Raw genomic sequence first — 26305 nt, 5'->3', positions numbered from 1 at the left:
CTTAGATGTGTGAACGAGCTCACAGCCCACCTGGTGTTAAGTGGTTACTGGAGCCCAAAGACATCTACAGTGTAAATGAGCCATACACCTTGAGATATAAGTTCTAAGGTCTCAGTATAGTTACAACGGCTGCCCACCCATCAAACCGAAGCGCATCACTGCTTCACGGCAGAAATAGGCGGGGCAGTGGTGCGTACCCGTGCGGACCCACAAGAGGTCCTACTACCAGTAAAACTTAGCACCAGGCATTGTATTTACTATTACTATGATAAACCAGCTCTGGTCCCACTACGTGAGATAGATATTTCAGCGCAAATGCCGCTACCCACGCTAAGATATGAAGTCGAAATTTTATTTGTGTTACATCGAGTGTTTCATTTTTCAAATTCATATGCACGTCTGTATCACGGCAGTAACGGTTTGCATGGCAGTACAGACCCTTACGACCAGCCTATACGATTGCAGTATGCTGTAAATCTGATACCGCTCAAGCGCAGTAACTCGGAACCATTGCTGTCTATTCTCTGATGAATCCCTTAGGCGCCTTTTAAGACGACTAGAAGGCATGTAGTGCTATTCTACCCAGCCTACACGATGGCAGAATGTTTTAGCTCTCATACCGTACAACCGTTGTAACTCGGAACCGTTGCTATTCATTCTCCCATGAATACTTTAGGTGACTTTTAGGACGCTTACTAGAAGGCATGAAGTATGCTACATCCTTACTTAGCCAGATACAAGCAAAGACCAAGTTGCAGTGCACCACAGTAATCCATACGCAAATTGATTATGACATTACGAAGATAAACGAAAAGTCAAATACAGTAGATTGGGGAGAATAGGGACTAGAGGTAGAATAGGGAGAAATCTGGGATGTCACAATACTTTTGTTGGGTTGTTAGAAATATAACTTTGTTGCACTGAAAATGACTTTTATTTAGTGTTTAAGAATATTATTATAGTTTAATTTAGTCATCAAAGTTTTTTAACTCATTAAAGATATTAAAAAGCTAATTACCTAAAGTTAGGTACCCACCTAACAATTAAATAGTGCCAGCCCCATCAAAAAACTCTATTGTCCCCATACGTAACCTGATTCACCCCAAAGCCAAGGTGAATCGGGTCAAGCTAGTTTTTTAAATTTTTGTGTTTATTTTGTAATGAACTATCCTTTAATAACGCATCGTATATAAAAATTTAAGCCTCCGGAACCATTACGATCTCCGAAAAACGACAAAAATCAATGTCGAACTTAAAGAGTGTCCCAATTCCCCCATTTTACGGTACACAGAAAAGTGTTTTAATAAATTTTAAAAGTTTTGATTTCAAATGTTGTATGTTATTTTTTTTTTAAACGCAAATAGTTATTCATTAAATATATACTTACGTACTATTACTTACGTAATAATTAGGGTAAATGTACGCTGAATGTGCATATCCGTCGAGTTGATCTCCGGGCCTTAGCGTGGAGTGCTTCCTGGAGTGCGCTACCGACATGTGACTACCGGCCTTCGACATCCTTCCACCGAGGTGAGAAGACGGCAGCAGATAACTGTTCAAAACAGAAGCGTTACCATTACAATCACAATTGAATATGCAATAAAGAAAAGGGCACATGTCGCATATTTTGTCAAATACGTTTTTTCATATACATGTAGTTTTGAGGCTTACCTACCCATTTTACAATAATTCCAGTAATTTTCAATTGCTAATTAACAATAGTTATCTCAAATGTTAATATTTTAAATTTTACACTGCTTTAGAAAATAATCAGTTTTTTTTTCATTTCCTGAACATTTTACATTTTCAGTGATGTGCCCTTTTCGAAATTGCATATTGAATTATTTCTATTACAATCAGTTGTAATTGAAAAACTACTGCAATCACTCCATAAGTCTAATTTATAAACAAATAATGTTGTAGCTTAAAAACAATTGTGTTTTTTTTAAATACTGCTGTTTAAATTGGTCAATGCTTAGGTTAAATTTATCTGGCATGGATCAGCTTGTTGGACCATTAAAGTGGCGTATGAAAGACGTATTAAGAGAGTTTTAACTATGAATGTGGAAGGCTTTAGAAGAAGAGGTAGACCTGAGAAAAAATGAAATGATTGCGTGAAAGACGATATGTGTATGAGGGGAGTGAGCGAAAAAATGGTATATGATAGTGGAGTATGGAAAGAGAAAACATGTTGCGCTGACAACAGGTGACTGAGCAGGAGAATGATGATGATGATGATGATGATTTAAACTGGTCAAGGCATTTGATTTAATTTTAACCAATAGACGGCCTATTATAGTCCTATTAAAGATCTTTATATCTTGGTCATTATTACACAATATGCGGTATATCTTTTTGTATTGTAGGTAACAGTCGAATGAAAAAGATAAAATTTCCATAATTTCCGGTGTAAGGAGGTTGTGTTCATCACCTATTAAGCTTTAGTTATCCCCGGCCTTGACCTTATTTAACACACACAGACAATACAATAAAACACAAATTCACGGTACCACCGCAGAAGGAGTACATTTTTTGTCCACCGTCACAATTCCACTAAGCTTTATTCTAACAAGATTCAGTCGTTTTTCGTCAAATAATTTAACCTGAATTTCGTTATGAAAAAAATATATACAAAAATGACCGGCCTTCCGTCGCGGTCGATATATCAGAACAATGTAACTGCGATGCGTAAAATTCTGCACAGCCTTGTTTTAGCTGAACGTTTCAAATGTGTGCGTTGACCAAAATCGGCGTGAGAATTTGTTACTTTATAAATCATACTTCTACATTTGTTTCACTTTATTAGGTGGATGCCGTTTTAGCATATTCATTTCACAGCCGCTCTTTTCAAATAAAGCTAACAGATAAATAACTGAAATAATTTAAATACTGTATATCGAAAGCAATATTATTATATAAATTTAACACGTTTGCGTGACCAACGTCTTACAACGTCGTGTTTTTTAAATAATGAAATGGCACAACGTCATATCGTCTTTTCGCATTAAAAGTGTACAATTTCCAAAAATATTCGAAATTGAGTTAATATGCGAAAACATTTGGTATCACCAGTATTTTTCTCACAAATACTGTCAAAATAGCATAGTTTAGTTTTTTTTTTAGTTTAACTATGTTTTGACTACTATTAACAAAATTATTATATAGTTTTATCTTACTTTAAGAGACGGATAGTGTAACTGGTAAAAAAATAAAAATAAATTTTGCAAATATGCTTAATATTAAAAACATTACATGTTAAACCTTTAAAACACTCTCCTATAAAATTAGTAAATTTTGAGATTATACAGTTTTAATTCGAGAAAACGATATGTCGGCCTCTAGATTATCATATTTATTTTGTCAAAACGTCTTTGGACGTCTATTTAATGGGCAAATTCCTATGGCGCATCTATTTAGCGCCGCAACACATTCGATTTTCACAGCCTACACCGCCGCGTTCCCTAAAAAAATCATCATAAGATGTGCGTATTACGGCGGGACGTTTTTAGACGTTGCTAAACTTTGTATGGAAAAAGGTGCGCCACAGTAGCAATATTCAGAAATGAGGTTGCTCACGCGAACTTGATAAAAGTGTTAACAACTGATTTCTTTAGAGAGAGCGAGAGAGAGTATTCTTTATTGTACACCAAAAAACAAATAAAGAGTGCGATACATTAAATACAAAAAAGTACAATTGGCAGTCTTATCGCCGTTTTTTAGTCACCTGTGATGATCTCCGTCCGGAACGAAATCGGCAACACTGTTTCTTCTGTTCGTGTATTGGGACCGTTGCGGTCGCCCGTCTATGCCCAGTAAGTTGGCTTCGCTGACAGACTTGTGTCGGGAGTTGGCCCACTGCGGCTCCCGGATACCCGCCTGGTGCATCGCTACCAGCGGCACGCCAGTACTCGCCTGGAATCATAATAGTACGATAGCGTCGTCATTTATTTTTGCCCAAATGGGCGTGGGAGCGGACTCACGTCCCACCTGTGTGCTTAGTGAGAGTTTTTTAAGGTTATCGATAGCGTAAAAGTTAACTCAAGATTGTATGGAGTAGGAACAGCGCCCCTAACGGCAACCGTATTTAAACGTTCCAACTCCATACAAATTCGAGTTAACTTTTACGCTATCGAGAACGTTAAAAAACTCGCACTAAGCACACTGATATCTGAGGTCAGAAGGCGGCAACACCCGCGCTGCTGCGACCGTTAAGTGCAGGTCACCCGTGAGCCCGACTATCTACACTGTTAAAGTAGTATTCACCTGATAAGTAGACTGAAGGTTTTGCATCCGAAAGTCAGGATCAGATCGATACTTCCGGCTGTATTTGTTGTAGTTAGCTGTGGTTTCGTTGTCGGAGCTGTCATAGCCTGAAGACGTTTCCCGAACTCCTCTGCTCTGTCGGTGTATTCTAAAAGTGAAAATTAACAACCTCTTAAAATTTTATATCTTATCTAACGTAACTTCGTACATTAAAATGCTATTTAAAAAAATAACCGTATTGAAAAAAAACATTTGCTCGCTAAAACTCGAGAACGGCTGGACCGATTTGGATAATTTTGGTCTTGAATTATTTGTGGAAGTCCAAACAAGGTTTAAAAGATAGATAAATATGAAAATGCTCGGAATTAAATAAAAATAACAATTTTGTTTTTCATTTGATGTGTGCTCCGTCGGACGGATTCCTTTTGTTTGTTTTAAATTTATTTTATACAAAAGCTTAGGTCTTTTATTTAGCAGAATCCGCCGAAATGCGTCCTTTGCTTTACACAACTTCTCCAAGGTTCAGACTAGAATCAAATACGAAAAAAAAAACACAATTTACCTTTGTACCGGTTTCATTCCGCTGCCTATCGAAGTTTTCGGCTTTGGTGTGCCAGATCTTTGCGAGCCGTTGTGATTCGGCGGAAACACTCGTGGTAGACCAAATTTGAGATACGTGTACATGTTCGAACCGAGAGCTGATCTGTTAAATAAAACAATTGATACTTTAATAATTTAGCTACGCCCGAGACCTAAATTTTTGTAGTTATCCATTCTATTAAATTCAATAACGTCACAAGCAAGTTGCGTCCCGACCAAAAGAAATGTTTCCCTGATGTTTTTATTCTACATTGGAATACAACGCAATGTAACATTGTCCTTAGTGGTGCGCGGTAGTTCCGCCTACTATTTTATCTTTTCATTGCAGGTTATCGAAAAGAAAATGAAATTGTTAAAACCATAAGTATTCATTGTGAAATTGATTCGTGAGAAACCTACAAAGATTCTTATTACTTCATTATCTATTCGATTCGGAATTGAATTTTATAATGACTGATTTACTAGGCAGGATAGTTAGTATCCACCCACCCGTACGGACTTAATAAGAATATTTATCGAATTTTCGTTATTTTAAGACCTTTTTTATATATGAATACTAAGATACAGACAATAAGAAACGAATTATAAAAATCGTGTTAAAATTGTTTTTAAGCATATTAGGTAGGTAATTCTAATTTAGATACTCGAAAAAAACTATAACAGTACGTGCTTTTACACTTGGTTCAACAAATGAAAAAATTCTGTTAACTCTGAGATTATCCGATATTTAAAAAGTTTCGTTTTAGGGAATACAAGCTTTCGTCCTGTTTAAACTCGTATTAGTATTCGACAATCCTGGTGGTATTTAATGAGCAGAGTAATGTTTTGACTATTTGCTATAAACGTTGACACACAGATAATTATTTTGGTAGGACCTCTTGTGAGTCCGCACGGGTAGGTACCACCGCCCTGCCTATTTCTGCCATGAAGCAGTAACGCGTTCAGCTGTTGTAACTATACTTGAGACCTTAGAACTAAGGTCTAATCTCAAGGTGGGTGGCGCATTTACGTTGTAGACGTCTATGGGCTCCGGTAACCACTTAACACCAGGTGGGCTGTGAGCTCCCATCTAAGCAATAAAAAAAATGTGTTTCAGGAAAACATTAGAAAATACAGTACGCTTACTTAGGTCCATAGCGAGGATGGGATAGTATTGACTGCACGGTAGTATCCCTCAGCTGAAAATTTCCATACGGCAATGGACTTTTGTCGGTGCTTCCTAAAGCGCTGTCTGTGAAGTCTGAGTTCAAGTTTTGCCTAAAATGCACGAATAAGGTTTTATTATTATGTAAATATAATCATTATATAATAATATCGATAGGTCGATAATTCTCGAGAACATAGTGGGTGATGAAATGATTATTGGCTAAATTGCGAGTTAATAATTTTCTTTGTATTTGCATTATAGGTATGTATTATTTGTTACAATTTCCGATATCATTTTTTTACTACGTCGTCATTGAATGAAAAATCAGTTGCGTTATTAGAAATATAATGGTATGATCACACAACAAATAGGCTACAAAATTTATAAAAAATAGGAAATTAAAAAAGGAAACTATCGATCCTCACAAAAAAACATTGAGGGCTTGTATCGCAAAATTTATGTATAATATATGTATTATTATTTATTATTATTTAACGGTAGGCAGCGGCTTGGGCTGGCTTGTCTGCCTACAAGGGCAATAATAAAAATGTATTACGTAATAATTATTCCTTACAAAGTATTTTGTTTTCTAATAAAAAAAACATTTCCTGATAAGGATCAGAATGACAAAATTATGACTGTTGAATTCTAATATTTGTTTTCTATTATAACCATCGGCATGAACTATTCACATGAAAGACTCGTAACAAAATTAGTTCCGTTTTTAGTTAAATAAAAATATATATTTATTTCCACCTATAGATAGACCACGCGTGCAGATCTTCGGAATGCATCCCTCTAGGGTCGTGCATCATTGGATTGGAAGGCACCGAGTAACGCCGCTCTCCGCCCAATCCCAGCGCGGACTGCGACATCGCGTCACCTCTTCAATTAAACCTGATAATTTAAATCGATTATATCATTTACCGAAGTAATTCGAGATATCGAGATATACGAGAAATCGTCAATTACAAACTCACCAAGGTCATCCTATTTGATAGTCCTTTGTTTTGATTATCTCCATGATCAATAGAAAATCTGAAACAAGAACGATCATTATTAAAGTAGGATTGGTAAGAACGGCACGTATGAAAAGAGTGTGGAACGGAGCGTTAAGACGTGAGTGAGAGGAAACAGAAAGAAAGGGAAAAGAGAACGACAGACAGAATGACAGAGAAAAAGAAAATGGCGAAGACGGTTGAAAAAAAAGCCAGACGTAATAAAAGTGTTAATTATTAATTATTATTATAAAAGAAGATTTTGGAACAGTGGAAGTTTTATTTTATGCGCTGCGATCTCTATTCTACATTAATGAAATAAATATTCACAAGAGGAAACATCGCGGCCGACGAAAGATGAAATATTGAGGTTATTTGTAATTGGGGCAAAGCCGCGCATTCCGTTCATCGACATTGGCAGTATCCTGACAGCATAAAGGCCGTATAGCACGTTGCGTCAGAACCGGACGCGCCCGCGACGCTGGTCACACCCAATCTCACCATCTCATTGTTCGCGTTACGCAAATGTCAAAACTGTATCACTAGGTTTATTAATTAATTATGCACTACAATATGTGTCGGCCGTGCTCTATACGCATTGTGTTATTGAAGTAGAAAGTTAAATCTGTGAAAAAACTTTTGAAGCTCTCGAAAGAACTAACCAGCAGAAGTCGACTTTCTCGTCTATATTCTTATTAACTACTCTGATATGTCTGCTATTTGTTATGTCATATAAACCCATATTGTCGTATAGAATGATCTGGATTGCAAGTTTAATTTATGCCACGCTATCAGTTAGTTTAGTAGCATTATTAACACTAGAGTTCCCGCAGTAGTCGAAATTCGACTTTAATTAATTGGAATTGTAAGTTTGTACACTATTATGATCGTATTTTATACTTCTATAATCACAAATTTCGCTAAGGCTACTCTATAAAAAAATATGAATAAAGACAAACAACATTTAAAAGAACAAAAGTTTGACAATAAATAGTTTTTTATTTATTTATTGCTTAGATGGGTGGACGAGCTCACAGCCCACCTGGTGTTAAGTGGTTACTGGAGCCCATAGACGTCTACAACGTAAATGCGCCACCCACCTTGAGATATAAGTTCGAAGGTTTCAAGTATAGTTACAACGGCTGCCCCACCCTTCAAACCGAAACGCATTACTGCTTCACGGCAGAAATAAGCAGGGAAATAGGCAGAAGTATGCATGCGTGTGTGCGTCAAATACATGGTACATAGTGTGTGTAATGTTTTCTTTATTGATTTAATGTATCTTTTATGCATTATTTAAAAAAAAAATTAGCATTGTGCACTTCTTCGCTATATTCTCTATAAGTGTGGAAAATTTCATACTCCTACGTCCGCGCAATTTTTCTAAAAAGGGATACAAAGTTTTTGCTTCACGTATTAATATTTTAACATTATCAAGGAAGAAGTTCATTCGGGTAATAAAAATAATTAAATAAAATCAGTCAACTAAAAATGTCTAAAAGTCAATATTTAGGCTTTAGAGAGTCATCAATTAAAGTGATTATTTTTTAAATAACATTTACCTTGAACTAGACCTCTTCTGTGTCAGAAAAAAAATGAACCGCGTGTGAGATTCTCTTGTTCATTGTTCTTTTATGAGATACGGGGAAAAGTCATTACTAATTATTATTATTATTATTAGCGAGTAATGAAGAAGACATTGTTAACGTTCTGTTTAATGAATCTGTGGTAAGAATTTGAAGAAAACCACTATCAGTTTCTTAGCAATAAAAACAACACTTTGGTATTTCAAGTTTTTTAATACCTACAGCTTTCGTGTAACTAAAATTTGTTAATAATCTTGTAAGACACCGGGGGCTCTCAAACAATGCAAATATGCCGAAGTAATAAAAATCAAATCCGCAAAAGATAAAGTCTATGTAATTTTTCTACAATCAAGACATAGACTCGAGTCTCAATATGGGTGACAACATTCATGTTTGGATGTTTATTTGCTTCGGTTACCACTTAACGCCTGGTGGACCGTGAACTGGTTAAAATTACTATTCATATAAAAATAAAAACAATAATTGTAGATGATGTCGATTCCTTTTTGTTAAATAAACCTATTTGACCTATTTGTATTTACCGTTACGGAAGTTTTATGTAAAAAAGATATTATCATAATTAACGTTAATGTTCGGTTTTATATACACACCAAGCTAGCACTACTATCGCCGAGTTCGTTGTGCATCTAAATCTTGATACTTAATATTTCAGCAGTCGACTATGTACAAATATGTCAAAATCGTTGTCGAAAAACGTAAGTCAGAGAGACATTTTGAAAGTTGTAGCAAAAGTTAGCCAATAGGTCGCGTAGTGGTCTAACGAGGTATTAGTGTCGTCAATTGCTGCGTGTATTGTTTAACACAGTTTCGGATGTTGGAGACCCTCACCCGAAAAACGCAAGTCGTGATTTATTACAGGGTTGTCAAAGCAAAGCAAGCACAAATATTTGCTCAATCCTTTACGAAATACACAATAACAGAGATAAGACCTGAGAATTCCTCCACTTCTTATCTTAAATATAAAATTTAGCGAGCACACATAATTAGGGAATCATAATTTTAACTTGAACGTTAAACCTTGGATATATAATTACATTATCGCTCCTCTAGTACCTACACTGTACAGGTAAATACGATCACTAAATCTGTTTACATTTCAATTAATTAACAATTAATCCAATCTGTGTACAGTTAACATTGCAATCTCATAGAGAAATCTACACGCATCTTGTTGTTCCTACGGACTTTACTTTCATTTGTCAAACGTACCTAGATAGAAAATAAAACTGGTAAACAGTATCAAGTTGTAGCTTTTAATTAAATCACTAGTCCAATGACACACACTATTATTTGACGGGTGACTACAACGTTTTTCACGATTGATGCGTCATGATCACGACTAGACTTAAAGTTAAGTGTGAAATCTATAGTCGACAAATATGTATACCCGTTAAATAATAGAGATTATGTAGAATGCCGCGAATATTTAAAAAAATGTTTATAAGTCTCCGTTGGCAGCCCTAGGTCGAGGAACCAGATTCACAGGAGCTACCGGTTTGCAGACATTGCATGTTGAAATTATGATAATCTCACGAACAGTGACGTGTTCATCGATAGTTCTCACATTGAGTAATGCGGTGACTGTCTGAGTTGAATGATTTCCATATAGCTTTATTTTTATTTATTTATTTATTTAATGTATTTTGTACAAACAGCTGTTAGAGAACACTATAATAAGGATACAGAGTAGTTAATTGGTTAATTAATTAATGAGTTCATTAAGCATACATTTTGGATATAATATATCCTAGTAAATTTTGTATGAGTGCTATTTTGAACAGAAATCATAACTTGTTGCTTTATTGATACTCTCGAATTGTTATATGTAAAAGGAATTGGAAAAAAAGAGTACATCTACTTCCTCGAAATATTTAAAAAATATTTTAGTACTAAATAACCTAGATCACAACGTTATCATAGCTTAAGTGCATTATCTATGACCGTAACGTAGATTTTACTAGCTAGATCTCGGAGTGGACGCGTGACGATCAACTCACGAGTTTTCCATTACTTTCAATGTTGAGACTTAACTTTGTGTTTACACACGTCCTGGTCATTGCCTTTTGTAATGTATATTATTTTGTGTATTAGTCATGTAAGAAAATAGTTTTACATCCCTCTGATTCATTAATCAAGCTAGATTTGATAGGATTAATCACCTGACCAACTATCGCAGCATCTGATTTCAAACAGACTTCAAAAAATGAAGCATATATTCGACAACTTTTTTTCTTTGTGAACCCATTTTAAAGATTTTTTATTTTAATTGAAAGCTGGTTCTTCTCATGTAGTCCCATATAAAGTTCATCAAGATCTGATCAGTTGTTTTTGATTAATGCCTAATAATAATTAATTACTGGTGGTAGGACCTCTTGTGGGTCCGCACGGGTGCCACCACCATGCCTATTTCTGCCATGAAGCAGTAATGCGTTTCGGTTTGAAGGATGGGGCAGCCGTTGTAACTACATTGAGACCTTAGAACTTATGTCTCAAGGTGGGTGGCGCATTTACGTTGTAGGGCTCCAGTAACCACTTAACACCAGGTGGGCTGTAAGCTCGTCCACCCATCTAAGCAATAAAAAAATATATATAAAAAATTAAGTAATTAATTGATTTCAACTACATTGATGACATTAGAAGTAGTTAGTGTTCTTAAAAAAAAAAATTTGCTGTTCTAATGCAGATATCGATTTTACTTGTAGTTTCCGAATGTCATTGATAAAATTTGACGTTTGACCTCAAGCACCGGTCACCGTCTTCGCCAAACCCCTCGCTTGCGACGAAGGGATCGAAGAGTAAATTAACCCACAGACGCAGCCCACTGAGTTTCTCGCCGGAACTTCTCAGTGAGTCGCGTTTCCAATCCGGTGGAAATTTTTTCGAAGCACTGCTCTTTCTAGGGCCAGTGTTAGCAACACTCCCGCTTTGAGTCCCGTAAGCTCACCTACACGTCAAGGCGAAGCTGAAATAGCCTCTCAAGGCAAGCACAGGTAGGGAAAAAAAAAAAAAATTGTTATGAAGTCAAAAGTTATTTTTATGTACAGGGTAGCAGTATTTTTATCAAAATTGTCACCAGGGTCCGCAGATACTTCACTGTGACCCGACAGCTCCCAGCTTAAGATATAACATCTAATTATTAATGCATTAGAATATAGTAACAGAGATGGAGTATCGATTTCTTACGTGAAAGTGAAAACATAGTTTAATACAATGATAGTTGTCTCTTTAACAACGATTACGATGATTTCTTTTCATCGCATTCGATAAATAGTGATGTCATTATTGAATTGATTTATTAGTAACGAATACAACATAACGTTAAAAGAATTTAAGCCGTGTGGCCTTTTCAACATAATTCCTATCATGCATTTACCACATTAAGGCCAATTTCCGGATTCCAATGAGATTATTAATGTTCTCCTTTGAGAACTGAAACGTAATGCTTGCACGTGAAAATAATAACAATAAACAATCGCAATCGCTTTCAATTAGGAGTTATTAAATGAAAATTATGTCACAACATATTTGTCTGCTCAGTCATACGAGACAAAGAACAATGAATACGGATTTCCATTTAAAAATCTTCACTCGAAGGTTCCTTTGCACAACTACCGACGCAACTGTGACTAAACTTGTCGTCGGAGGCGTTCCTTCAGCCTGGGGTCACGCTATTGGTCTTGAATAATAATTATAGATAATACGCTGAAGTGATTGTGTTCAGACGGTTCGTGTTATGTGCGTATCTAATTCACAACCTCGCCGGATCTTCTCTTGCTAGGGCCAGTGTTAGCAACACTCACGGTTTAAGCCCCGTGAGCTCACCTACACTTTAGGGCGAAGCTGAAATAGCTTCTCAGGGCTATCAGCGTCGGTAGGAAAAAAAATTACATTGCTGTTAAGCTTCGGGTAATATGCCACCTCTCTAAGACATTCTTTTTTTATTTTATTGCTTAGATGGGTGGATGAGCTCACAGCCCACCTGGTGTTAAGTGGTCACTGTAGCCCTTAGACATCTACAATGTAAATGCGCCACCCACCTTGAGATATAAGTTCTAAGGTCTCAGTATAGTTACAACGGCTACCCCACCCTTCAAACCGAAACGCATTACTGCTTCACGGCAGAAATAGGCAGGATGGTAGTAACTACCTGCGCGGACTCACAAGAGGCCCTACCACCAGTAATTACGCAAATTATAATTTTGCGGGTTGGATTTTTATTACACGATGTTATTCCTTCACCGTGGAAGTCAAACGTGAACATTTGTTGAGTACGTATTTCATTAGAAAAATTGGTACCCGCCTCGGATTCGAACACCGGTGCATCTCTTTAACACGAATGCACCGGACGTCTTATTCTTTAGGCCACGACGACTCTCATACGATATTCATTTTTTTATTGCCGTTGTAGGCAGACGTGCATGCCCAAATGATGGCAAGTGGTTAACGTCGCTCATGGACGTCAGCAATGCCAGGAGAAGAGGGAAACCGCTGCCTACCATTTAGTGCTCTCCACAAGCCTCGTTTGAATAAGGACATGTCACAACGCTCGGGAAACACCGTGGAGGGGAGCTCATTCCAAAGCTGGAAGGTACGCGACAAAAAAGATCTCTGTGGATGAACGCAATGGCTCTAGGTAGTATGCATTACTTGAAATATCTGAAACGATGAACTCAATAACCAATTGAATATAAAAAAATGATGTAAAAGTGCACATACCAACATGCTAATACGTACGCATCGAGTGCAATATGCGTGTGAGAATAGAGAAAGCAATGTCGAATAATTTCCGTGCATTTCCCAGTGGAATTGTAACGGTTCTCACAACCTTTGTCGGCGACACGTGAGTCATAACCCGCACGGCATAAGCGATAAAAAATTTAAACATTTTTTTCACCAAATTTATCGTGCTATGATATATTTATATATGTTATATTTATAGCTTTTTTCTCTGTAATATTGCTCTTACTAGAAGCGATACAACTATCACTTTAATTATGTTCAGGTATTAAGGTAAGAAGTACCTAACGTTTCCTGAGTTAGTTAGTTTTATGAGAAAATCAGATATGAGCTTATACTAACCGAGTTCAATAATGCTAATTTAGTCAATACAATGTATGCATTCCTAATCGGAATCACGCCGATCCGGTGGTGGATTCTGCGAAGCACTGCTCTTTCTAGGGCTAGTGTAAGTGAATTCTCTCAGGTTGAGCCCATAAGCCCGTTATACCCGTCCGGGCGTAACCGGAATAGTTCCTTACGTTACCAGCGAATAGGTAGGAGAAAAAAAAAATCAGTATGATCTCACATCAATCACAAGACTGTATAGCACAAAAAGAAATTAGTGTTTTTGTCTAAATATCCAGTTTCCGTTCTATTCCATCACGTTTTAAATTTATAAATAGATTGTAGTTATGAGTCAAACTTGGAACAGCCGTCATAAAAATCCAATATCCGTGTATTTTGTTTTTATGAAACATAAAATCTAATTGATTATATCGGTTCCGAAATTACCTTACATGCTAATACCAACTAAAATGCATATGTTTATTTTCAATCTTTGTTAAAATTCGTAACTTAAAAATATTTACGACAAAGTTTTTTATTTTATTTTATATGAGTGGATGAGTGGACGAGCTCACAGCCGACCTGGTGTTAAGTGGTTACTGGAGGCCATAGACATCCACAACGTAAATGCGCCACCCACCTTGAGATATAAGTTCTAAGGTCTCAATTATAGTTACAACGGCTGCCCCACCCTTCAAACCGAAACGCATTACTGCTTCACGGCAGAAATAGGCAGGGTGGTGGTACCCACCCGCGCGGACTCTCAAGAGGTCCTACCACCACTATAGGTAATAACCAGTAGTAAATTATGTACAAATATAAACCCTGGGAATGTAATTTTCCCATAATTTACGGATAATCACGTTATGTTACTAACGAGTAAAAGATGACCAGTATGGAACAAAATTATACACTGGTATCCCTAGGTAAGCAATCCGCGGAAATCTTAGTCATAAAGTGGAAATACACAGAATTATTGTCAACCGTTCTCATGGACAGGAAACGGTGAATGTCGACGTAATTATAACAAGTTTGGTAATACTCTACGGAATTGACTTTAACGGATTTTTAATAAGCTGGCATTAGAGGCTGTACGGAAAACATTCAGGCATAAGGTAAATTTTAAGTCCTTACCTATTATTACATTCTTCGTTCACAATGACCTCATATGCTTCGAAATTTTATTGCAATACCATAAATTGACATCTAGATTACGTGATAAGTAGGTTGCTAATTCAAGTATTAGCGTGGGTTGCAAGACATAACTATAAACAAAGATACTACTCACTTTGTTGTCTCTTTTGAACGTTAATGATATGAGTAAAACTAACATATTTTTTTTAATTTCCCCATCCATTTTCAGTTGTGATAAATAAAACTTGTACAAGTTGTATGTATGTACGATGTTTTAGAAGGTTGATCATGTGGTGCAGTAGATAAGCGCTTACTATTTCACCACCGAGTCATTCTATTAGTCAGAGAAAATAGTATGGCTTAAGCCCTTTGAATGGAACTGCATGTCTCGATTGAATTTGTCCACGAAAATACCTGCGGCCTGACTCAGTACAAATTTGCAAACAATAACAGAACACAACCGACACGTCCTGTTAATAATTGTCAATTACCAATACACCTTGAACAAATATTACAGACGACATGAGATTATGATCCTCCGAGGCCAACGACGCTACTAAGCTACCGTTAATTACATATAATCGTTTTCTATAGCCTTCATACGCCCTAGTAAAATACTACCCACAATATCGTGCCGTAAATAATACCTGTTATTTTTGAACCTTGACTATCCAAAAAAAAATTAGCCGTTGAAAAGTAGGCGGAAAAGATTTTGATTCGCTATTACCATTACTTTGACGTATTCAATCTTATTGTTTTAACAAAATGTTGGTAAGTATTGCGTTCATGAAATTACAAATAAATAACATTTATAATAAAATTTGGATTATGTTTTTCTTTTCACGCAGAATAATAATAATAATAATAATGAAAACATATTACAATACTAAACTATTTTCTTGAAAGGTAAACTCTATACTCTTATAACTTTGATACCAATAAGTGATAAGTCATCAATCAAAATCATTAAAAATTTTAGACTAACGTTTTATACGGACTTATGAATATACATATCATAAATTTTAATAAACCCAAGGAGACATTTTTAATTTAAGTAAACTAATGTAGTTGTAGTAATGTAGTTGTTGATGCTTGATGAACGCGACGCTTAAGTTCCTTTTAGAACAAGATTCATAATTGCGATTTCAGTTACAGAAAATTAATTTTCTTCTACTTAAATTTATACCAAAAACACTTATTTCTCACGATGGTAAGTACCTAAATAGTTGACAACCCTGCTTTTGTAATTAATTACTCGTTCGCATATGCTAGTCTAGTAATTATTCATGATGTACCTCGCACGCATTAGTCGCATTCTAAATCGTTCTAGTCGGATGCCTCACTTGTCACTGTCAGACTGCACACTGAATTCCTCAATGCCATTCATTGTTCTTCGCTCGTGATGTGAGAGTTATCGAGCTTTGCTGTTAACCAATACAGTATTTTGTATATTCGAAATTTGAAGTTTGAAGGATGATATATCGTATCGCTCAAAAAATACCGCGAGAAGAATTTATTCTACAGTTTTAACGTACGTGGAATAAAGATCTCTGAAAACATTTGTACGTGGAACAAAGATCTCTGAAAACATTTGTACGGTCAGCGGCAATAACAGATCGGTTTTAAGTTTTAGTATGTATGTATCAATTAAGTTTATTAATGGCGGAAACCGCAATGTCCTGTGCTTATTAAACAAATCTGTCATTGATCAACGTAGAATGGTTCGCCTTTTAAGACGCAAGAATAATCTATATATTAATACGTAAAGCAAAAACTTTGTATCCCTTTTTACGAAAATTGCGGGGACAGAAGCATATGAAATTTTCTACACTTATATAGAATATAGAGAAGAAGTACACAATGCTAATATTTTTTTTAAATAATGCGTAAAACATACATTAAATCAATAAAGAAAACATTAAACACACTAAATTTTTTTTTTTTTTGGTCAGGAGGAAATCGCCGGATTTCCGCCCTTTTCTGGGGATACTGGGCGGGGTATGTCAGAGTCGAACTGACTAAAACCTCCTGTCGCTCAACAACCAACGTCCAAACCTCGCATGAGACAGAACTCATGACAAGGCAAAGGGGGGAAAGTGAAGCGTTTAGTGCGGAGCACATCTCTCCCATCACCCTCCCCCTCGGGACGCCGGACTGGCGGTCGTCGGCGCCACGACCACCAGCCCTCTCGGTCGGCAGACTGTCCGAAGCCCGCCTAGATGGCGCCGGTTAGAGTGGGTTACCCTGCGGAATACCCCGCTGGGCCAGAACCAGCGTGGGTCGAGGATAGCCGGCCTTCCATCACCCGGATGCTCTTGCGTAAAACGCGTGCAGAGCAGCTTGCACGTCGTCTTCTTAGGCCCCCCACGCCGGTCCCCAGACCGACATGTGAGGGGGACCCGAAACACTTAGAGGGCCAGGGCTTGGGCGAGATCCGCCTCCCTGGCCCCCGCTCGACGGCGGCGGGATTGTGCGTCTCTCACGCGCCCCGCCGCCTCCTTCTGCGAGATGGTGCACTCGCAGAAGTCGAGCATCGCCTTCCACGACTCGTCGTCGCCGAGCATCGATGCCACAACACTCGGCAACGACAAGTCGGTTCCTATTTTTGCGACGAGGACACGGCGCCACCCCTCCCATGCGGGGCAGGCGACGAGCGTATGCTCTGCCGTGTCCAAGTCGCAACCACAATGGTGGCACTCTGCCGTCGGCTCGGCTGTGATCCGGTGCAGGAACTCACCGAAACAACCATGCCCAGTGAGCACCTGCGTGAGCCGGAAAGTGAGGCGTCCTCTGTCACGATTCACCCAATCCACAAGGACCGGGCGAATCGCCTCGACGATCCTACGACCAGCCGAAGGATCAGCCAGCCGTCTGGACCATGACTCCAGCACGGACCGCCGATATTGGCCCCTCCGCGCTCTGACCACACTGGGGCTGGGGCGCGCCACGCCCCGGGCACGAAGGTCAGCCCGCCACTTATAGTCAGCGGCGAGCGCCTCCGCTTCCAGAACCCAAGGCGGCGTCCCAGCCAGTACACACGCCGCCTCAAAGGAGATGGTGCGATAACCACGGATGACCCTGACCGAGATGGTGCGTTGCGGCCGTTGCAGCAGCTTCGCCACCCCCACGGCCAGGGACTGGCCCCACACGGGCGCCCCGTATAGGGCCATTGATCGCACCACCCCCGTATAGAGACGGCGCGTCACCTGGTCAGGCCCCCCGACGTTAGGCAGAAGCCGGCTTAACGCGCCGGCCGCCCGCAACAAACGAGGGACCAGGTTCTGAAAGTGAGCACGGAAGGTCCAACGACTGTCCAGAATGAGGCCGAGGTACTTCAACTGCACCCCGACCCCGATACGGACGCCTCCAAACACACTACATACCATGTATTTGACGCACACACGCATGCATACTATTTATTGTCAAACTTTTGTTCTTGACGTCTGTGGTCAAATTGAGAATAGATTAAATTTTGTTGGTCTTTATTAATATTTTTTATAGTGTAGCCTTAGCGAAATTTGTGATTATACTATGTGTACAAACTTACAATTCCAATTAATTATAGTCGAGTTTCGACTACTGTGGGACCTCTAGTTTAATTAAATTTGATTCTGGACGATAATATTTGGCTATAACGAATAAAGGTTAAATTTCAAAAGGCAATCACAATTATTTAAATATTAACCAATACGTGCGCTTTACTATAATAAAAATTATGCGTATCGCTGTGTAATAGACGATTATTGTTTGATAATCAAATTACGGTTAGACGGTTTTAATTAAAATGTTACGACCAATTAGCACGATTTATACTTTTGCGAAATTTGACATTTGTGGCAAGGCTACTGATGTCTTTGCAATTTATTAATTCGACATGTTGTTCTGTTGTTGCAATCTATAAAATAATTACCGATTAATGAACGATTAGGTAATATAACGCCATCTTAGCACCGACACTAAAAGGTGTGTAATCCAAAATTTATCAAATCAAACATTACTTAACGATTTTAAATGTGTGGACGTGGTCTTTGTGTACTTAACCGGTATGTATTTCTGGGTTATGTTTGTTTTAGTACCATAGACACGAGGCGTCCATCGTACATGTTGCCATATATGTTCCAAGGTAATATTTAGGAGGTAAAGACAACGGGAGAATGTTCCACGGAACGGGTGAAAAAGCTCGGTTAGACGAGGGCTCAAATGTTAGCCTTCGGAGCTTGTATAGAGAGAGCATACTCTCTATGCTTTATTGTAGACAAAATAATAATAAAATATGAAACATTAAATACAGAAAAGGTACAATTGGCGGTCTTATCGCTAAAAGCGATCTCTCCCAGACAACCATTATGTGAACAAGAATCATTAGGAAACCAACTGTAAATGTGTGAACTTATCTTAAAAATATCGTTAGGGCGATTCAGGCCTCTGTCATATATGTTCTGTTCTATGATAGCTACCGTCAGGAACTCAGTTTTGTTTATAAATAGTTTAGACTCGGTTTGATCGCAAGCAAATTACGCATAATCTTCATACTCTCTCAAGTCAAAATACCAGTTTGTGTTGTAGAATGCTTGCCATACTTGTCTTGCGAGTTTGATTTCTTATGGTAAGCAATTAAGATCCGTGGAATTCCATCTGATTCCGCCGCGTTCAATTTGTCTACATTTAATTTATGAGTATCGTATCACGGACGAAGGTTCTTCTGTAAAATTATCGATGTCTGCTAATCAAATCGGAAAATTTTAATCAAAACGCAGTTGTGTATTTCTCTAGAAATTATAGTGTGAAACTGGTTTTTACCAGGTTTCTACTATTCACCGACAGAGGCCTATATATTATAATATAGAACACATCAAACGAATTTTCTTTCTAATTAGTTAATATAGGATAATAAGTGTGATTCACTACGGGTACTGATGGTAGGACGTCTTGTGAGCCCGTACGGGTAGGTAGCACCACCCTGCCTATCACTAGGGGTAATGCATTTCGGTTTAAAGGGTAGAGTTGAGATTTTCTCAGCCCATCGCCCTCTTGAATTGAATCAGGTGGGCCCTGAGGTCGTCCACCCATCTAAGCAATCAAAAATAAAATGATCCGAGTCCATAGATAGTAATGTAAATGTCAAAGTGTTTTACTGGTGGTAGGACCTCTTGTCAGTCCGCACGGGTAGGTACCACCGCCCTGCCTATTTTTGCCGTGAAGCAGCAATGCGTTTCGGTTTGAAGGGTGGGGCAGCAGTTGTAATTATACTGAGACCTTAGAACTTATATCTCAAGGTGGGTGACGCATTTACGTTGTAGATGTCTATGGGCTCCAGTAACCATTTAACATCAGGTGGATCGTGAGCTCGTCCACCCAACTAAGCAATAAAAAAAAACGTAAGATTTATTAAAAGAGCAGATCTAAGTACTTCGTTACGGCTATGTAGTTTTGGTATGAGCACAAATTAACTTACTCAAATATTCGCATATAAAAGGGTTTTCTCAGACTAGCATTACAAATTATTTTACATTATTGAATTGAATTTGGTTTCTGTTTAAGAAACTAAACATTAATGTCAGTATTTAATAGTTCGTAACTTTTTGAGAATGCTAAAAATATTTGAGTCGACTATTATCAAAGCCGGCAATGTGACTTTTGGACAATTATTGGTAAATCAGAAAAACGAATTATTGACTTTGTATTCCATTGGCAGTCACAAAACTCTTCTGAACGACATCTTAGATAAATAACAGGTTAAGTATTAACCTTTATTTAATGCAGGTTTTGAACCGTATTCTTTGAAGGAGACGATTATATTCAAATCAATCTGTATTGACATATCAATAACATTTTTTTGTCCAAATGCACAGATTGCCACCTTTGATAATAGACGACTCATTTTCTTAAAATGTTTTTTACGGATAGTTAACAATATCAAAAATACGATTATTATTAATTAGTTAATTATGATTTTACTTACAACACCTTTTATTGCAAGCTTCAATACGTGATTCTGAAACAACAACAAAAAAAATATTATAAATAAAATACACAAGACTGTTTTAATAGAAGCAACATAATATGTATTTGCAACGATTATGGGCATTATTTGCTAGGCTATTTGGGCGTGGCAGTTCTAAGCTCTGCATTGTCTCACTTCCAATAACTAGAATCTTATTACTTGGTCATAATGCTTATATTCCTTTAAAGTCCAATCACATACAATAATATGTAAAAGTGAGAATGTTCACGTGGATTGTACTGTCATCAGTTGTAAAGTATTAGGAAAGCAATAGTTACGAGTGAAATTTTAAACGTGATTCTGATGCCAAGTTTCATGTTAAGCAACCTGTCGAGAACGCGTCTGTCTGTTTGCTTGTCACGCTCAAATAGTAAGTATAGTATAAGCATACTATAATATTAATAGATTGCGAGATTTCTAATTCAATAACAAATTACAAAGAAGATTTCGAATTTGTTACATGATTGAAAATATCAATAGTCCGAGAGTGTCAGTTAAAAGCAACACAACGCTGAATAGTGTTAGATCATATTTTGTTTACATTTGATATTAAATACAAGTATGTATTTTTTTGACTTTGTAGGACGCATTCGTCGGCCTTATCGGAGATCTTCGACCGGGTCAGAAGCAGCGTGCATGCACGCAACCCTCTGTCACCCGCTTGCTTTGTTTCGTGACAGAGTATTTATAAACATGCTTCGCCGGTTCTCAAACCGACGTATGAAGAGACAGAAGAAATACTTGGGGGCAAGGAGTCGGAAATTGATACCTTTTCCTTTATTCCATTCGACGACATCTAAAGAGAGGATCTCTTTTTCTCTCTCCCTCTCTCTCTCTCTCTCTCTCCCTCTCATTCTCTCTTGCGCCCCACCGCATTTCTCTACGAGACAGTGCACTGGCAGAAGTCGAGAATCGTAACCTCGACGATCGAAGGATAAAATGTATATACCCAATTTTCGGGTCTGTACTTCTGTAAGCTTACTGCACTATCTCTAGCAAATTCCTGACTATTATAATTCACGTTTAAATTTCGGTAGGACGTCAGTTAAATAAATAAAATCTAGTTTTACAAAGTTTAAAATCTGCATGCATTTTATTCTATGTACTACTATTTATGTGCTTTCTCTCAGCCCGAAGACACGGCTTAAAATTAAGTACGATTTCAATATTGACTGAGCCAAATCGTCCAGTTCAGTAGTAAGGCTTGAGGATAATCTGGCATTACGGGGAGATTAGACACAGACGGCGCAGATCGAATTGTAGGTAAGTAATTCAGTAAGCACTAGTTTCCACGCTAACATCTGATTTAATGCTCTGGTTAAAGTAAATTAATTTATTAATGACAACTGCACTCTTAATAAAACTATGAGAAATTATTAGATTTTTTAATTTTTTAATTGAATTCTATCTTCCACATTTACTTCTTTATCAAAATAACTATATCTATTAATTTTTAAATCCATCTTTATTTTTGTTGAGAAAATATAAGAAATACAATTCCCTCATAATTTTTTTCCGCAGTAATAGAATAACTATGCAAAAGATAACATTATTGCCACAGGCTATTAACAGTGACAAATGATCTGTTAAGTGTAACGATCGGAACAAGCGCGCACGTTTTGTAATCGATTATCATAATTTAAATCGAATGCCATATTCAGTCAACGCGGTCATCGATATTGGTAATTGGTTTCTTGTTACGCTACAATGCTGTAAGATTTCAAGTATTTATTTATTTATTTAAATCATCTAATAGTTCAATATCCACGGAATTCGATTTATTTTTAGTTGCTTAGATGGGCGGACGAGCTCACAGCCCACCTAGTGTTAAGGGGTTACTGGAGGAGATCTACAGTGTAAATGCGCCATCCACCTTGAGATATAAGTTCCAAGGTCTCAAGTATAGTTACAACGGCTGCCCCAGCCTTCAAACCGAAACGCATTACTGCTTCACGGCAGAAATAGGCAGAGTGGTGGTACCTACCCGCGCGGACTCACAAGAGGTCCTACCACCAGTAATGTTCTAAATACAAAACTGTGGAACTGAAAAGTACTAATTTTTTTTTAATAAATGAACGAACAAAGTCTTTTAAAACTCCTAAGTAACATCATCTGCCTTCTATCTATCCACATAATATTGAGTTGTATTTCACATTACACTAATAAATAATAAAAAATAAATAAAAAAACACTGATCGCTTGTCATCGTAAACATATTTTCTGGTTATCTTCATTACGTAAAAAAAAAACCGACCATAAATCCACGATCTTCGTGTGCACAACAGAACTCTGAAATCATTTTTAAAACAATAAAATAGTTTAATGCATCATTCAGAGCGTAAAATTGCATGTTCGCGAGTTAGTGCGACAAATGGATTGAATGTCTTGAAGCGATAGAAAAACAATGTTTCGTATACATTAATTTAAATACATTTACTTTATAAGATTCTGAAAGTATGTTGTTTTGAACATATGACATAGTATATTGTGCATCAAGTAAATTGTGGCAAACACGTGGGATGAGATGTCCTACTTTTTTCCCGCGGTGCACATACTATTTTTTCTCCTACCTGGCCGTAGTTCGTGGAATACCGAGTCGGGGTTCAGGGGCGAAGGCCTGGCGGGGGCAGGGGGGCTGGAACCCCCCAATACTAATAAAAAAAACAATTTAACTGTTTTTTAATTTTTAAATAAACGACTACTAATTGAACAAGATCTGTCTGATGAACTCATCTTTGTTTAATACTTCACTATTCAATTTTATTTCACTTTTACACTAAAAACGATATTGCAAACTACCCGAGCACAACAATGGCGGAGAATTTTAGGTGCGTGAGAGCAGACGTAGACACTAACGCGCATGCGCACTTGTCAGTATCCAAGGAGGAAAAGTTACACTTTCTTCCCTGTACAGCGGGACGAAAACCGAACTTTCGGCGTCGGTCGGAGAAAAAACATAAAACAAATGAAATCTACAAAAGCTACGCCAAATTGCAATTCCGTTATTTAATTATTTTTGAAGCTAAATGGACTTCCACGGGGATGGAATAACATCGTGTATTAAAAATCAAACCCGCAAAATTATAATTTGCGAAATTACTGGTGGTAGGAGCTCTTTTACCACCACCCCGCCTATTTCTGCCGTGAAGCAGTAATGCGTTTCGGTTTGAAGGGTGAGGCTGCCTTCGTAACTATACTGAGACCTTAGAACCCATATTTCAAGGTGGGTGGCGGTATTTTCGTTGTAGATGTCTATGGGCTCCAGTAACCACTTAACATCAGGTGTGCTATGAGCTCGTCCACAGATCTAAGCAAGAAAAAAATTTAAAAAAAGAATTTTAAAAGTGAAAGAGAGGAAACAAGTGTACCTAAGCTCAGAGAAAAGACATAAAGTTAATCAAATCACATAACATTATTTAGTTCACCAATAACTTTCGAATATATCAATTTAGAGTTTTATGATTCGATGTTTTACAGTCTGCAATCTCTATATATAAAAATGAATTGCTTTTCGTTAGTATCGCTAAAACTCGAGAACAGCTGAACCAATTTGGCTAATTTTGGTCTTGAATTATTTGTGGAAGTCTAGAGAAGAAGGTTTAAAAGGTAAATAAATATGAAAATGCTCGGAATTAAATAAAAATAACAATTTTGTTTTCCCTTTGATGTGTCTACCGTCGGATGGATTCCTTTTGTTTGTTTTAAGATTATTTTATACAAAATTTTAGGTCTTTTGTCGTTTGTTTGTTGTTTGTTTTATCGATTAAGGCACTACGAAGTCTGCCGGGTCAGCTAGTCTGATATAAAAAGCGGTAACTGCTTATATAATGGCCTCTACAACATGGATTAAAATATATATCGACTTACATCAAGATTGATTAAGTTTAAAAAATAATTTAGAATCTGTTGATCTTTATTGCCCGTATAGGTGGACGTGTATACGGTCCATCTGATTGGGAATGGTCATTGTTGCTCACGAACGTCAGAAATGACAGAGGAATAGTTAAAACGCTTCCAAAAAATTTGTGTTAAATTTCCACCACTACGTCCCAACTATTGAATTTATGTACCCAATGCTTTACTATATTGTAATTCTGCTAGAGCTGGTACCATCAAACAGTTTGTATCTATGACGAAGCAATTGTGCCTTCAGGTCTGAAGAGCAGGAGAAAAAAAAGATCTCTAGACTCGCGGTGAAATTCACATTCTGTTGTAGTAAGTAATCCCTTGTCACAAACATCAGATGAACAGTGAATTATCTCTTCCCCAAAACGAAAAAAAATATAATTTTGCCTATTCATCTCCAATAAATTAATTCGATTTAAACAACAATAATCCCTTGTAGTAACACCAGTTGAAAAGTGAATTATCTCTTCCCCAAAACGAAAAAATATATAATTTTGTCAATTCATCTCCCATAAATTAATTCGATTTAAACAACAATAATAGACAAACAAAATAATCATCTCCTATAAGAACATTAATCACTAAATACATACGTGTATTGTTTACATTATCGTAAACTGAGCAAAACAAGAGCACGTGCTGTCTGTCGGTACGTTTATTTCAATTAGTAAATTAATTAAATTAATATTTATTTCATGTAGGTCATGATCACTAGAGGCTCTCTGTTTGTGCAACTGGCTTTATTGCAGTACAATGCTCCTATTTCAATTTTTGAATTATGTTTGTGCAAATGTGAACCACTTACTTACATTCATTTATTGTGACATGAATTTTATGAAGTCAATATACTCACTGTTTAATAATGATGATTGTTTTGGATTCACGAAATTAGTCTTGAAGTCGTTTTTGAAGCTGGAGTTCATGTCTATTCCTATATTAGAGACTTCAAAAGGAAAATGCTCAGCCATCTTATTCCATTATTGAGGAAGACATTCGTGAACATACGTTAAGTATACCTTAGTGGATAGTAGATTATTGGTTGCACAGCAGTATCGTTCTATACAATTATATCTGGATAATATTATTAAAAAAAAACAATTTTTCACCGCTCAAATACACACCCACGCCCAAGCGTAAAACAAAATGAATGACTTTCTGATGACCGAATGATTTGTTACCATTCACATAACGTCTCTGATGTAGATGGATTGTTGAACATTTTTATACCTCGCTTTATATACGCGGTCCATTCAATGGATACTATAAGTATAGTAACTAGTAACTGACCAGAGAATAGTAGGGTTGACTGTCTATCAGTGAAGATATGTATACAAGTGACAACAGTCTCATCCACACCGAAACCCCAGCAATTATGCCGTGAGTAATAACTTTGAGAATGCCACTACCCATTCACCCGTGAATTAGTCGCCTACTACGCCACCCACGGGAAGAGATGGTGCGATGCTATTCAAGGACACAACACAGCCTCATCTGATATGATTATGTTAGATTTACATATGTCGCGTTGTTGCAAATTGATGAGACAGCTGCCTTGACCGCTCGCGACCTCGTGAGAGCCACA

The 26305-nt window shown here is 37.3% G+C and overlaps 1 protein-coding gene across 3 annotated transcripts in view; it reads right to left on the bottom strand.

The window, feature by feature from the left end:
- The window catches only part of LOC114252921 (uncharacterized), a 67193-nt gene that overhangs the window by 9321 nt on the left and 31567 nt on the right, over nucleotides 1-26305 (bottom strand). The window contains exons 2-9 of one of the 3 annotated variants that reach the window (XM_028187616.2): nucleotides 20776-20808; nucleotides 6991-7048; nucleotides 6767-6907; nucleotides 5989-6120; nucleotides 4826-4966; nucleotides 4264-4411; nucleotides 3725-3912; nucleotides 1402-1552 (exon numbers count right to left, since the gene is read on the bottom strand). In XM_028187616.2, the coding sequence (XP_028043417.2) occupies nucleotides 1402-1552; nucleotides 3725-3912; nucleotides 4264-4411; nucleotides 4826-4966; nucleotides 5989-6120; nucleotides 6767-6885 (879 nt within the window). In that variant the 5' untranslated portion in view covers nucleotides 6886-6907; nucleotides 6991-7048; nucleotides 20776-20808. The remainder of the gene's footprint in view (nucleotides 1-1401; nucleotides 1553-3724; nucleotides 3913-4263; nucleotides 4412-4825; nucleotides 4967-5988; nucleotides 6121-6766; nucleotides 6908-6990; nucleotides 7049-20775; nucleotides 20809-26305) is intronic. The other 2 variants (XM_089736792.1, XM_089736793.1) reach the window with 2 other exon arrangements.

This window comes from Bombyx mandarina, chromosome 22 (assembly GCF_030267445.1).
Source record: "Bombyx mandarina strain Sakado chromosome 22, ASM3026744v2".
Classification (NCBI taxonomy): domain Eukaryota; kingdom Metazoa; phylum Arthropoda; class Insecta; order Lepidoptera; family Bombycidae; genus Bombyx; species Bombyx mandarina.
This window is presented reverse-complemented; position numbering and strand designations above follow the sequence as displayed.